General features: G+C 46.7%; 1 protein-coding gene across 3 annotated transcripts in view; it reads left to right on the top strand.

Annotated features, from left to right (window-relative positions):
- Positions 1-14,341, top strand: part of KIRREL3 (kirre like nephrin family adhesion molecule 3) — a 727,360-nt gene that overhangs the window by 690,601 nt on the left and 22,418 nt on the right. For all 3 annotated transcript variants that reach the window (XM_073320929.1, XM_073320928.1, XM_073320926.1), the window contains one exon: positions 8,269-8,378. In XM_073320929.1, coding sequence (XP_073177030.1) covers positions 8,269-8,378 — 110 coding nt within the window. The remainder of the gene's footprint in view (positions 1-8,268; positions 8,379-14,341) is intronic.

Genomic DNA, 14,341 nt, shown 5'->3' with positions numbered 1-14,341 from the left:
GAGGCCACATCAGAGATGTAATTGACCTTAGCCAAAAAGCGAGATTTCCTTTGAATAACTTCAGTTTTAACAGGCCGAAGCCAAAAGATGTTCAGATCGTGGTCCAATATCAATAAATAAATGAGAAAAACAGCTCAAACACCCAAGCTCAGCGCAGGGCATTTGTTCCTGTGCAGCCATCTGTCACACAGCCTGCCTTCCATCTGGGAACCTGCTCCAACAGTTCTGTTCCCCGCTCGGACAGAAGGGAGCTCTCCAGCTTTGTGGGATTAAAGCCTGCTTGGGCAGCAGATGCTGTTGCAGGGACACAGCTGTGCAGTCACTCAGTTGGGCTGGCGCTTGCTAAACAACACCTGCGGGAGGCAGTTGTGCTCATGAAACGCGCTGCTCAGAATGCCAGAGAAAGGCTGCGTGTAACCTTTGTGCTTCGCGGCCATGCTTGGGGTAGCAGTGATGTGGCTGATGGTTGACTAGGCTGGCTTCCCTCATTGACAAAATGGCAGAGAGGGGTGGTTTAGAGCTGTGAAACTGCGGAGCGTACAGGACCGGATTTTCAAAAGATCCCTATGGGCAGATTTTTAAAAGACTTGGATGCACATCTTCAGAAAATCTGGCCCAATGTGTCATGATGGGAGCTCCTGGGTGCAGGGCACTGGATAACCTGTACCTGATAGTGGTTGCTAAGGGAAAAGGTGGTCCAGTATATATCATAGAATCATAGACTATCAGGGTTGGAAGGGACCTCAGGAGGTCATCTAGTCCAACCCCCTGCTCAAAGCAGGACCAATCCCCAATTTTTGCCCTAGATCCCTAAATGGCCCCCTCAAGGATTGAACTCACAACCCTGGGTTTAGCAGGCCAATGCTCATCCCTCCCCTCCCCCCCATATATCCCCTAAAGCTGTGCTTGGAGCTGCAGAATAGAGCTTCTCTGCGGGAGAGGTATTGGAACAAAGTGGTTCTAGTGTGCAAAAATGGCACCTTCCTACTCAACAGAGCTACTCTGCTTGTATTCAGCATCAAAGCTGCTGCCTTTAGTGACATAGGTACATTTTATTGTGCTGTGCTGCTGTTAGCCCAGCAGAGCAAGCTCAGCTCTGGGAGAGGTCACTAGGAGTCTGTTTCTTTTTGTGCATTAGCAACAGAATGGTTTAGCAAGTTCCAATCAGTTACACCTGCAGGCAGTGAGGGGTCCCACAGGTGACATAATTTGAAGGCTCTGGTGTTTCATGGGTGTCGCTGAGGGAAGGAGTTGGCCTGTAGAACCTTCAGTACTGGTGATGAAACAAACAAAAAAACAACCCAGCTTGACTCTCAGATCCCAGGGTAATTTATAAGAATGGCAACAATTAATCTTGTAAACTGGATATTGTTAAACTGGAGTCAATGAGAGACATTAAACGTGGAATCTCCCTCATTTTAGCATGTCATTTTTACAGAGCAGATCTGATAGTTATAGTCATTTCAACAAATCTTGCATGTACTTTGCAGATGCCCAGTTGAGGGCATTTGCATCTGGAGGACTGAATCTGTGACCTCCGTTACAAACATGGAGCCTTAGTTATAACTTTGGATAACGGGATGAAATTAGCAAAGATACCATGGGCTAGACAGACCGATTTGGGCTGAATAGCAGCAGTAATTCCCTAATGGTAAGGGCTTGTCTACGGTTGAAATGATACAGTGGCATCCCATAGCACTTCGGTGTTGACCTTCACTACAGCGACAGGAGGGGATCTCCTGTTAGCATAGGTACCTCACTGCCCAAAGAGGTGGTAGCAGTGGTTGACAGAAGAATTCTCCCATTGATTTCTCAGACCCAAGCTATGTAGCTGCACCAACCTCACTTTTTAGTGTAGACCAGGACTAAAATGGTTGATTAGCCTCTCCAGGAGGCTAATGAAGGGATCAGCGGTTGAATCTTTTAAAACAATAGTAGAATTTCAGCAGCAAACAATCCTGCGCTGCTCCTCACGGCGGCCGCTAGGTGACCCAGTAATAAAGTCACAGTTTCTCCATCGCGGAGCTGAGATGCTCTTGCAATCTCCTAGTGGGACCCCGTTTCCTCTCAAGAGAGCAGGAAAAGCCTGACACAGCTATGGCCTGTACAGCAGGGACTGGGGCAGGCAGTGCCTGTTACTGCTTTACGCAGAAGCACATCACCAACAAATTAAAGATACAGGAAGCAGCGTTACCCGGGGGGGCAATTCTTTTGAACTAGTTTAATACACCTCTGTTATTGTTTCTTTTATGACAAGACCAGGCCACAAGTTATTTAAGGATAAGCCCCTGAGAAAGGGCTCTACAAGGTAATAATTGGCTTTTCCTTGTGATTAAATGCTGTGGCCTCGGCCCGACGAACATTTTTCTTACTCCAGGACAGCAAAAAGGAACTGTAAGAAACAGCAACAGAAAAAACAGAGCAAAATCATTCTTCTGGCATCCCAAGACTTGGAACATTCATGCTGCTGCTTTCAGGGGTTTACCTGGGTGCCAGCCTGAGTGGGATTGGGGGGTAGAGGGTGAGGTTTGGATTTAGAGGAATACATTATCGGGAGAGGGTTAAAGGAAAGTATATAACTAGAGTGATGGAGTGACACAAAGGAGGAAATAACGAGCTAAGGAATCTTTCAGCTATAAAAGGTTCAAATCCAGCCCAATTCAGTAGGTCCCAAAAAAATTCTGAGAACTGCTGAGCTCCCTGCATCAAGTGGGTCTCGGCTTCTGATAGACACGACAGTGCCCATAACAAGTTGCCTTTGGCAGCCTCAGAAGGACAGCCAAAGGGGGGATGGGCCAAGCAGGTGTAAATGCCCTCTGTTGCCTAGTGAAGACCCCCTCCAGGGCCGTATGGAGGATGGCTGCACTGTGCTGCCTTTGTTGTGTGGTCTGAAGATTTCCGACCCCACACCTATCAATCCAGCACATTTTGCCATTGTGGAAATTAAATGAGCAGTGAAGAAACATGGAGGGACTGGCCTGTGCAGTGATGGGACCTGCCCTGTTTCAGAATTAATCATAGAAATGTAGAGCTGGAAGTGTTAGCGTTGTTCTAAGTCAGCCATAAAAATGTTTGCATACCGTGGGGCCATGTGGGTACCCATAGCAGTGCCGCTGACTTGAAGGTATAAATTGTCCCCAAATCTGAAGTGGTTGTGGGTGAGGACACACTCACTCCACCAGGTGTGCTGTAGCCTCATCAGGGATACTGTTCCTGACATCTTGTAGTCCATCCTCATGTGGAATATTGGTGTAAAGAGCTTCTTCATCCATGGTGGCCAGGATGGTGTTTTCAGGAAGATCACCAATGCATTGCAGGTTCCTCAGGAAGTCATGGTGTCTCGAAGATAGCTAGGAGCGCTGGTAACATAGGGTCTGAGGAGAGAGTCCAAATAGCCAGATAATCCTGTTGTAAGAGTGCCAATGCCTGAGATGATGGGGCGTCCAGGGTCTCTAGGTTTATGGATCTTGGGTAGCAGATAGAAGACCCCTGGTCGGGTCTCTAGGGATGTGTCTGTGTAGATTTGTTCCTGTGCTGTGTAGCAGGGAGTTTCTTGAGCTATGGCATAGGTTCTCCTCAGTGGGATCAGAGGATAGTGGCCTGTAGAATGTGGTGTTGGAGAGTTGCCTGGCAGCCTCTGTTCATAATCCGTCCTGTTCATTATGACGACAGCACCTCCTTTGTCAGCCCCTTTGATTATAATGTCAGAGTTGTTTCTGAGGCTGCGGATGGCGTTGCGTTCTGTATAGCTGAGGTTATGGGGCAAGTGATGCTGTTTGTTCACAATTTCAGCCTGTGCATGTCTGTGGAAGCACTCTATGTAGAAGTCCAGTCTGTCATTTCGACCGTCGGGAGGAGTCCCCACAGAATTCTTTTTCTTGTAGTGTTGGTAGGAGGGTTCCTGTGGATCGGTGCGCTGTTCAGTGGTGTGTTGAAAATATTCCTTGAGTCAGAGATGGTGAAAGTCAGCTTCCAGATCACTGCAGAATTGTATCATGTTCATGGGGGGAAAGAGAGTCCCCAAGATAGGGCTAAGTGTGTGGCTGGATAGATTAACAATATTGTTGGGTGAGTTAAGGGTACCACGGCTGTAGCCCCCTGTGGAATGTAGGAGTTTAGATAGTTTACGGTCCTTTTTCCTCTGAAGAGAAGTAAAGTGTGCGTTGTAAATGGCTTGTCTCGTTTTTGTAAAGTCAAGCCATGTGGAAGTTTGTGTGGAAGGTTGGTTTTATATGAGAGTCTCCAGTTTTGAGAGCTCATTCTTAATCTTCTCCTGTCTGCTGTAAAGGATGCTGATCAGGTGGTTCCTCAGTTTCTTTCAGAGTGTGTGGCATAATTCTCACAGATCTTGGGAGACAGGCCAGTCCTCACTTACAGACAGCCCCCCACCCTGAAGTGAATACTCACCAGCAACCACACACCACACCACAGAAACACTAACCCAGGAACCAATCCCTGTAACAAACCCTGGTGCCTACTCTGTCCCCATATCTACTCTAGTGACACATATCTACTCTAGTGACACCATCAGAGGACACAACCACATGAGCCACACCATCAGAGGCTCGTTCACCTGCACATATATCAATGTGATATATGCCATCATGTGCCAGCAATGCCCCTCTGCCATGTAGATTGGCCAAACCGGACAGTCTCTATGCAAAAGAATAAATGGACACAAATCAGACCTCAGGAATGATAACATACAAAAGCCAGTAGGAGAACACTTCAATCTCCCTCGACACTCTATAGCAGATTTAAAAGTAGCCATCCTTCAACAAAATAACTTCAAAAACATGGCAACATGAAGAGACGGGGAGTTACCTCACAAGTGGAGAACCAGTGTTGGCAAGGCCATTCAGTCAGGGTGGATGTGGGCCACTCCCAATAACTGATGAGGAGGTGTTAATACCAAGAGAGGGAAAATTGCTTTTGAAGTGAGCTGTAGCTCACAAAAGCTCATGCTTAAATAAATTGGTTAGTCTCTAAGGTGCCACAAGTCCTCCTTTTCTTTTTGAGACTTCAAAGAGAAACTGCAGAGCTACAATTCATTTGCAAATTTAACACCATGAATTTGGGCTTGAATAGGGACTGGGAGTGGCTGGCTCACTACAAAAGCAATTTTCCCTCTCTTGGTATTAACACCTCCTCATCAGTTATTGGGAGTGGCCCACATCCACCCTGACTGAATGGCCTTGCCAACACTGGTTCTCCACTTGTGAGGTAACTCCCCGTCTCTTCATGTTGCCACTATATTTAAGCCTACATCTGTAATTTTCACTCCATGCATCTGAAGAAGTGGGTTTTTTACCCATGAAAGCTTATGCCCAAATAAATCTGTTAGTCTTTAAAGTGCCACGGGATTCCTCTCTCAAATCAAAGTAAAATTCAAACAAAAAGTGCGAATCGAAAACCTGAAAACTTCCATTTCAAAAATGTCAAAATGAAGCATTTCAATTGGGGTGAGCTTCTTTCTGTTAAAAAACAAAAAACCAAACAAATTCAACATGAATTCGCAAAGTGTTTCAGTTGGCCCAAATCTGCCTTTGTCACCTGAAAAAAGGTTTGTCCAAACAATTTCACCCAGCTCTAATTATGATAATTAGCTGCAGTTTTCCTTCTGGCTTTTCTGACTGAACAGGGCCAAATCCTGTGAGCCACTGAGGGCGCTTAGCTTTGTCACTGCTGCACAGCATCAGACCCCCCCAGCACTTGTCTCTCTGAGCTCCTGAGGGGATCAGTGAGGAACCAAGAGGTGTAGTATTATGGAACCATGAGACTTTATCATCTGGTCCACTCCAAGGGAGAACAACTGTGCCCTAGGGTCATTTCCCCACCCCTTTCTGATCATGCACACACCTGCCCTCCCAGCTGCACACCCTCCTGTGGCCAGTTACAGTAGCTGCTCTCATGGGAAAGCAGGGGATGTATTTTTAGCTTTCAAATGGGATTCAGCCCACTGGCTATCAGTTTGAGAGCCAGCGGCAAAGGACATTTAACTAAACCAATCTGTTTGGAACGCCTGCAAAATCTAGTTGGTTCTAAGTGTATCATTGTTGGAGGAGGCCTGAGCACGTTTGGGTGCAGATCTGAAGGGGCCAAAGGTTAGGTGGTGTTTGAATCTAGGGGTTTGGTTCAACCCATTGGAGAGACAAGAGCCAGTCCTGTTATGCAGATCCAGCTCTCAGTCTGGAGCCAAACTTCAAAGTTTAGGGCTGTTTGGATTGGGCTGTTTAGATTCACGTCCATCTCTGCTTGTCATCTCAGCCTCAGCCTCCTGTAAGGCCTGCTGTTTGGGGCTTTGGTTTTATTTTTCAAAGAGCTACTGCCATCCTTTGGGAACCAAAAGGAAGTAGTTGTTCCCGAAACAACCCTGCCTCTAAATCCCATTTCCCTTCTGCATGCTGTACTAATGCAGCTCAGTGATTTGAGCATTAGCCTGCTAAACCCAGGGTTGTGAGTTCAATCCTTGAGGGGGCCATTTAGGGATCTGGGGCAAACATTGGGGACTGGTCCCACTTTGAGCAGGGGGTTGGACAAGATGACCTCCTGAGGTCCCTTCCAACTCTGAGGTTCTATGATTCTAAGATTCTATGTGGGGCTGTATGGCAATTGCACAGGCCTCAGTTGGGGTCCCAAAACAGTGGCTAACGCCTTGTTCATTACTTAGCCCCTTGTTGCAAAGGCCTCTGCATGCTCTAATGTCATCCAGGCCCTGAAGCACATCGGGAAGGCTTTTCTCGTGGGCTTCCCAACCCAAGCAAAAGGAGGATGTGCCAGAAGTAGCATGAAAATGTTTCTTTTAACTCTCAGTTCGAACCGGCTGGGAAACAAGAATTACGTTTTGCGAAACACTGGGGGTTTTGAAATTTGATTTTGTTCTGCATCAGAACATAATGATCTTCTGCAGTTGGGGGAATGGAGTGGGGCTGGATGGGGGAGCGGGGTGTGTAACCATTCAGCTATTGCTTTGCTTTCACTGGCTTTGACCAGCAATTCTTTCACAGCAACATGTTTTGATTTTGACAAACCAGCATTTTCCATTGAAAAACTCCTGCCCAGTTATACTCCCAGTCCAGTGTTATAGATGTCAGAGGTTTGGATGAGGCTCCCACCATTTGGGTACTTAACTGAACCAAACTTCTTAGCCTGCTGTACCCAGTCACTGGTACTGTACAAAACCTTGGGCTTAATGGATTGAGAGCAGCAGCCCTCCCAGTTGATAATACTGAAGATGTATTAGACAGACAGTAAATGAAAATATGCTACTAGAGAAAGTAAAAACTGAAGCTTGTCCTTTTGCAACCCCTAGAGATTACTTTATCTCCCTGCTCACCTTCTTCCAGCGTGATCACACACAGGAAGGTTTCAGTGGCCTATCTGCATTCTGCTTCCTGCTGGTGTTGTAGAGGTCACATTTTGATCCTTCAGGTCAACATGGAAGCCCACACAGACTGCCTAGCTCCCAAATGCTCTAACCTTTTTATAATCATCATTCTGAACTTTCCCGCATTTCAAAGCTGGTACCGTGATCACCCCTCCCCCTCGCTCATGAACAGAGACTGCAGTACTAATTCTAGGGCTGCAGGCCTCTAACACTTGATCTAAAGCAGCGTTTCCCAGACTGTGTTCCGCGGAACACTGGAGTTACGCCCCATGGGAGTAGGTGTTCCGTGACAGAATCGTAATTAAAAAAAAAGGGGGTTGTACTCCTTTATACGCGCGTTCCAGTTATTTTAAATTTGTATTTTGCTTTGTTTTATAAAATAAAACATATTTGAGCATAAATAACGCAATTTTTTATTTGAAAACCAAACGACTACAAAATAATATTCGAAGTGTTCCGTATACCAGGTGTTCCATGGCCAAAAAAGGTTTGGGAAACGCTGATCTAAAGGATTATATTCAACTGGACACACTATAATTCCTCACTTCCTGTGATCAAGAAGCTGTGCAGTGTTGCTGTGCGCTGTTAAATAGCTGCTCTGCTCCACCTCAGAGGTGGCTGCATTTCAGTGGTGTACTAATCAACCGCTACGTATTACTTAAGTACCTGGTCGAGTGTTGCAAAGCTCAATTAATATTTGCAGAACACATTGCGGTTCGCCAGTTGCAAACAGCAAACATGTCATTGAGAGAGAGTCAATTTCTTTACTGTAGGATCTATTTATGTTGACAGTCGTTATCGGCAATCACATATGTTGGGAGGGAGTTTGCTCGGCTGTCATGACTGCCTGCAAATAACAGCTTCGCTCTCTCTTTGCTCAGATCTGAAAGGCGTGGTTTCAGCCAAGAATGACATCCGTGTAGAGATTGTACATAAGGAGCCTGCCTCAGGCAGGGAGACAGAGGAACACCCGACTATCAAGCAGCTCATGGTAAGGATTCATTGCCTTTCATGTGTTACTCCGTGTAACCTTTGACAATAATGAGGGCAGGCACGTGCAGGTCGGTGCACTAATGCCTGCCGAAGGCAATGGCTGCTCTGCCAAGATCTCACACCCGTCACACCGACTTGTAAGTTTCACTGCCATAAAAACTCCTCACGTGCAACTTTGCTAATGAAGAGGAAGAGCCAGGAGAGGTTTATTAGCGTAACTCAGCAGCTCCCAGGGCTAATTGCAAGGAAAGTTTGCCACCGCAAGAAGGAAATTGCTGCAAACGTGGAGGCACAGTAGGTCAAACAATATAGAATAATAAACTAATTAGTGGGGAACAACTGTGCTAGGCTGAAAAAAAGCCTTGGAGATTTATATGTGCACAAGAAATGGATTTGCATGTAGTCATTTGTAGGTAGAGGCGGTTAATTTTTGCTCGTGTCCTGCCCTCCCACCATGCCAATGTCATAACTTGCAGCTGCAGTAGCCTCAGGCTCTCACCGCTTAGGGGCATTAGCTGAGCCATCAGAGTTCCCAAGAGAGTTGGGAGAACTGCAGGAAGTGGCATGGGTGAGCCAGAAGGCGGCGCACTCCTCTCAGACAGGAGTGAGCCAATGCCCCACCATGATGCTAGGCAGCCTTAGGCACCTGGAGGTGCTGTCTTTCTGGGTTAATAAAGACCTCCAGGAGACCCTGGCCTGTTACCAATGGGGGTTAATACAGCCTGCATCTTTGTCCAGTGGACAGAGTGGCTCAAACAAGGGGCGGGGGCTCTGACCTCGAAGGGTATGTCTAACCTGCAACAAAGACACGGCGAGGGGAGTTGGGTTTCAGAGCCCGAGCTTCACTCCAAGGAGGAATGGCTATTTTTAAGTACCCTAGCACAAGCCTGAGGCAGTAGACCTGGGCTCTGAGTCTCCCTGCCATGGAGGTTGGTTTTTTTGTGTGCAGTCATTGGTTCAAAACTAGCCTGAGTCATTTGTGATGGAACGTCCTTACCCCCAGAAGGCTGTTGGGGAGCCTTGTGAAATGAGCTGGTGGGAGCGGGCATCTTAGTCCAGCTGAGGAAGAAAAGGGTTCTGCACCCCACTTGCCCGTTTTGGGTTGGTTACGGAGACATGACTCTCCCTTTCCTCCCCCAGGTGGGTCATGGCTAGAGTATATTGACTGGCATAAACTTGCACTGACTGGCATGGTCTGTGCCCCAGGGACTTGCTGGGTCTGCTAGTTCAACCTCCTCAAATCAAGATTCCCTAAGCCAAGGTGCCTGCACAGCAATCAGCACCTGCTTAGGGAGAATTATTGCTATTACAGGTCTTTGTAACTGGAGGCCAGTGGCCAGCATGTGGAGACGAAACCTCCATCCACAGATCTTCCCCTGCTTGTACAGAAATGGGGGATAGTAGGGTTTAGGGCTGCAGCCACTTCCTCTCCATTTGCCCAGGGTTAGAGATCCATGTGATTGAGGAAGCAAGCTGGGGATACATACATCATGCTCCATGGGGATTGCGGGGGAAGTTACCCTAGCTTGAATCTGTGCTACATTTTCTTCAGATGCATCATCCACAGTGGGGAGCCCACCCACCCTGTGAAAAAGTTGGAGAGAGGCAGCCACAGGCACGGAGCTGAATAGGATGCGGGGGGCACCCTGTGAACACAGGAGACTCTGGGCATTTGTGGGCCTGATCTAAGATTTCTCCTGCAGGATGGGTCACCCCACTGCCAATGGAAAAACCCAGAGGAGCCTCCTGGGCTCAACCTATCTCTTGCTATGCAAGGGCAAGGATGAGCTCATGCCTCTGCCGTTCTCCATGTCCAAGAGCAGCTCTGCCCTTGCGGTCACTTGCTAGTGTCGTGTTGTAAATGACTAACAAGCAAAACGTACCGGGAAAGAAAACTGAAGCGTAACAAGCCATCCAGCCATAAAAGCAGAAGTTAAAGGGAAATGCAAACAGACAGTTTGTTGCATGTTTGCACAGTTGTTTGGTGGGGTATTCCCCCCCACACACACACCCTGAAACCCTCCTGATGTCTGTGGTGGCTTTCACACCTCTACTACTGCTTTAAATTACCAGCCAGGGCTTATCACAGTGCATTCACTCTCCCTGTGCAGAAGGCTTCTCTCTGAATTATCAGTGGAAGCACCAGCTTGAGACAGAGCTTTGTGGGATGGGTAGAATTGATTTTAGACTATACATGTGTACGCCTAGGAAGCCTTAAAATTAGTCTGAAAGCTGGAAGAGTGCAGAGATCAGCTATTCCTCATTATTCTGACACTGTACTAGAATGGCCACTAACTGAATGGGGAATTTTATGTTTAGGCCTTAATTCTCCAAGGTGCTAACACACTTCCCCCTGCACAGGAGCTAAGATCAGATATAGAAAATGGAAGATACCCAGCAGCTGATCCAGATCTTAAAGGGGGCACCTAGGAACGTGAGATGTGATTGCAGGGCTCTCCTGTGTGATCTCCGATTAGATTATTCAGTATATAAATATTTCTAGCAGTGCCCTGGGAATGCCAGGAGCTATGCAAACAGCAAAGGATGCAGATGCACTATCCCCAAGGACTTTACAAGTCAAAGAGGAGGATTCTAAGAGAAACAGCTTCCTCTGAGGGCACAACCATAGGACAGGGAGGCCAGGGGTCTGCGCTGGGCTCTGTTGATGTGATGTGGGGAAAGGTAGGTCCCTGCTGAATGATTCTGTTATCCCTGCCTGTGAAGTGGAACTAATGAACAATAAAGCCCACTTTAAATAACCAACAGCTCTCAAAAAGTCGCTGTTATTGAGGAATCACAGTAGAATTCCAGAGATTGGTGCTGGGCCCCAATGCTTTTTATCCGCTCTCTGGAGGTAAATATAAAATCACTGCTAATAAGATTATGGATCACATAGAGAATTGCCGAGTGGTAAAGAATGACGGGAGCAGTCAGAGATTGCTTTGTAAGCTAGGCCCATTCCTGCCAAATACAAGGTCATCCAGCTAGGAACAAGGAATGGGAGACTATATCCTGGAAAAAGTGATCCTAAAAAAATGTTTTAAAGGTCACCCAACTGAACATGAGTTCCAAGGGCTAATGCTGCAGCAAAAAGGGCTAATACAGTCCTTGGGCATGTATAGAGAGGGAAAATCCCTGCCCTGTTTATGCCCTCACAAAAGCTCATGCTCAAATAAATTGGTTAGTCTCTAAGGTGCCACAAGTACTCCTTTTTGCGAATACAGACTAACACGGCTGTTACTCTGAAACCTGATGTTTTTATAGTTACCAGTCTGTTGTAGCTCAAGTCAATCTAATGGCCAGTTAGACTGAACACGAGTGAGGAGCTCGGTTCTGTCGCTCACAATCCGATGCTCCGAGGTTTTGCAGGACTGAACCCAGAGTTTCATGGCAAAACACCCCAGCTTTATACTTGTAAATTCCCATTTGAGTCCATGCATTTTGCAATGTCCTCCTTAAGTGGTGGTAATCTTGGGGTTTTCTGCTGTTATCATTTGATGGTTGTTGTCAGGCTTCCCATCGTTATCTCCTATTTGTTGTCTTGCCTTCCAGGGGTGCCTGCCTCACCTCTGAAGTTGTTAATGCTGCTAACATGTTTAGCATCAGATACAATGGATGTTTTCTGATTGTCTCCTGGTGTTTCCAAGTCTCTCACTTTTTCTTGGATGTCTGTGATGGCTTTCACACCTTCTCTTTTCCTGATGCATGCATTCCTCATTTACACAATCAATCTCTCACAGAGAAGACAGCAGTATTTTATATTCAGCAAAATACATTAAACTTCACTAAATCTTGTGGTCAAAACAGTTTACATTGTGGCTCAGGCCTTTAACATTCCTTTAATCTAATTAACATAGACACAATACAAGATCCTGTCTTTTACTCACTAAACCTTAAATCAAAGAAATGTGTATTTAACTAGAGTACCTAATTTGTAACCCAGAGAGGAAACCATAGTAGACATTATAACTTATCCTAAAACAAAAGGGTGACCATAATCAGTCATAAGGATTGTTCTGGTCTGTCCCTGCCTTATCAGTACAGACGCTGGCAGTCTATCAGATGCATTCCTACCAATGTCCCAGAGGGTCAGTCTTAAAATGAAATCAAGACATACATTAGTACCTCTATTCTTATAGTACAATTATAAAATCCTGCTCCCATGCTGGAATACTGTGACCAGGTCTGGTGTCCACATTTTTAAAATGATGTTGAAAAATTGGAGAGGGTGCAGAATAGAGCCACAAAAATTGAGACCTGGAAAAAAATGCCTTACAGGAGAGAGTTAAAGAGCTCAATTTGTTAGTTTATCAAAAAGACAGAGGCAGCTTGATGGTCAGCTTCACACAGCAGTCACAGCATCATAGAATATTAGTGTTGGAAGAGACCTCAGGAGGTCATCTAGTCCAATCCCCTGCTCAAAGCAGGACCAACCCCAACTGTGGAACTCACTGTCTGCGAATGTTGAAGGCCAAAACTATACCTGGATTTAAAAAAAAAAAAATTAGATACATTCAGGGAGAATAGATCCATCAATGGCTATTAGCCAAGATGGTCAGGGATGGGACCCCATGTTCTGGGTATCCCTAAACCTCTGACTGCCAGAGCTGGGACTGGAAGACAGATCACAATAATTACCCTGTTCTGTTCATTCCTTCCAAAAGTATCTGGCACCAGCCACTGTCAGATGACAGCTAGTGAGCTAGATGGACCATTCGTGTGACCCAGTATGGCCGTTCTTATTACCAGGTTTCTGCACCTTCTTTAGGAGAACATACCAAGTATGAAAGTGTTCTTTAACTTCCAGCCATTAGTTCTTGTTTTGCCTTTCTCCACTAGCTTAAAGCCAGACAGAAGGCACAAGCTTTTACGTGAGGGTGATTAACCATTTGGAACAAACGAGAAGGAGAAGTGGCAGTTTCTCCAGCTCTTGAAGTTTTCGAATGAACACTGGAGGCCTTTCTGGGAGGTGCTTTAGTCAAAGACACGTAATTGGGCTTGAGTAACGGGGTGAAATGTAATGGTGTATGCTACGCAGGAGGCCAGGCTAGAGAATTTAAGTCCCTTCTGGCCTTAAAAAAAAAAAAAAATCTCTATATGATAGAGACCCTCCTTTATAAAATATTTTAAGGCCTGTGTATGGAAAATGTGGTCAGAGTCTCAAATCCATTGTGGGCTCTGAAACCCTAGCTGGGTACATCCTGCCTGTTAAATCAGCATCAGTGAAGACTGCATAAAGCATAACAAGCCTTGCTGACTCTCCCACAGCCGCCCAGAGCTAACTGTTACAGTAGCTATTATTGCTAGTAGCATTACGGAGGCCTCAGCTGAGCTCGGGCTTACAGTGCCTTGGGCACTGTACATCGTAAGGGACAGTTCCTGCTCGAAAGACCTCAAGCTAACTAGACGAGGTGATTCACTCCAGGTCACAGAGAGCCAGGAGTTGAATCGAGGTTTCCCAAGTCCCTGTCCAGTTGCTAGACCAGGGATCAGCAACCTTTGGTAAGCCCCCTGGCAGACAGGGCTGGTTTGTTTACCTGCCAAGTCCACCGGTTCGGCCGATCGCGGCTCCCACTGGCTGTGGTTCACCGCTCCAGGCCAATGTGGGAGGGCATGGCGGGGGCGGGAAGCGGTGCAGGCCGAGAGACGTGCTGGCCACCACTTCCTGCAGACCTCATTGGCCTGTAGCGACGAATCGCAGCCAGTGGGAGCCACGATCGGCTGAACCTGCAGACGCAGCAGGTAAACAAAGCGGCCTGCCAGGGGGCTTGCCCTGGCGGGCCGCAGGTTGCCATTCCCTGCACTAGACCATGCTGCAGCCCCATGACTCAGACAGAGGGAGCAGGTACAGAGTTAAGGTAACATTCTTCACCTCTGGACAGTGCAAAGTACAGTCACTCTCCTGCTGTATATTCCTCACTGATTGTCCAGCATTGTTTATAGCAGGCCATTTTCTGATGC

The sequence above is a fragment of the Lepidochelys kempii genome, chromosome 22 (genome assembly GCF_965140265.1).
Source record: "Lepidochelys kempii isolate rLepKem1 chromosome 22, rLepKem1.hap2, whole genome shotgun sequence".
Classification (NCBI taxonomy): Eukaryota; Metazoa; Chordata; order Testudines; family Cheloniidae; genus Lepidochelys; species Lepidochelys kempii.
Note: the sequence above shows the minus strand (reverse complement) of the source record. Positions and strands in the feature narration are given on the sequence as shown.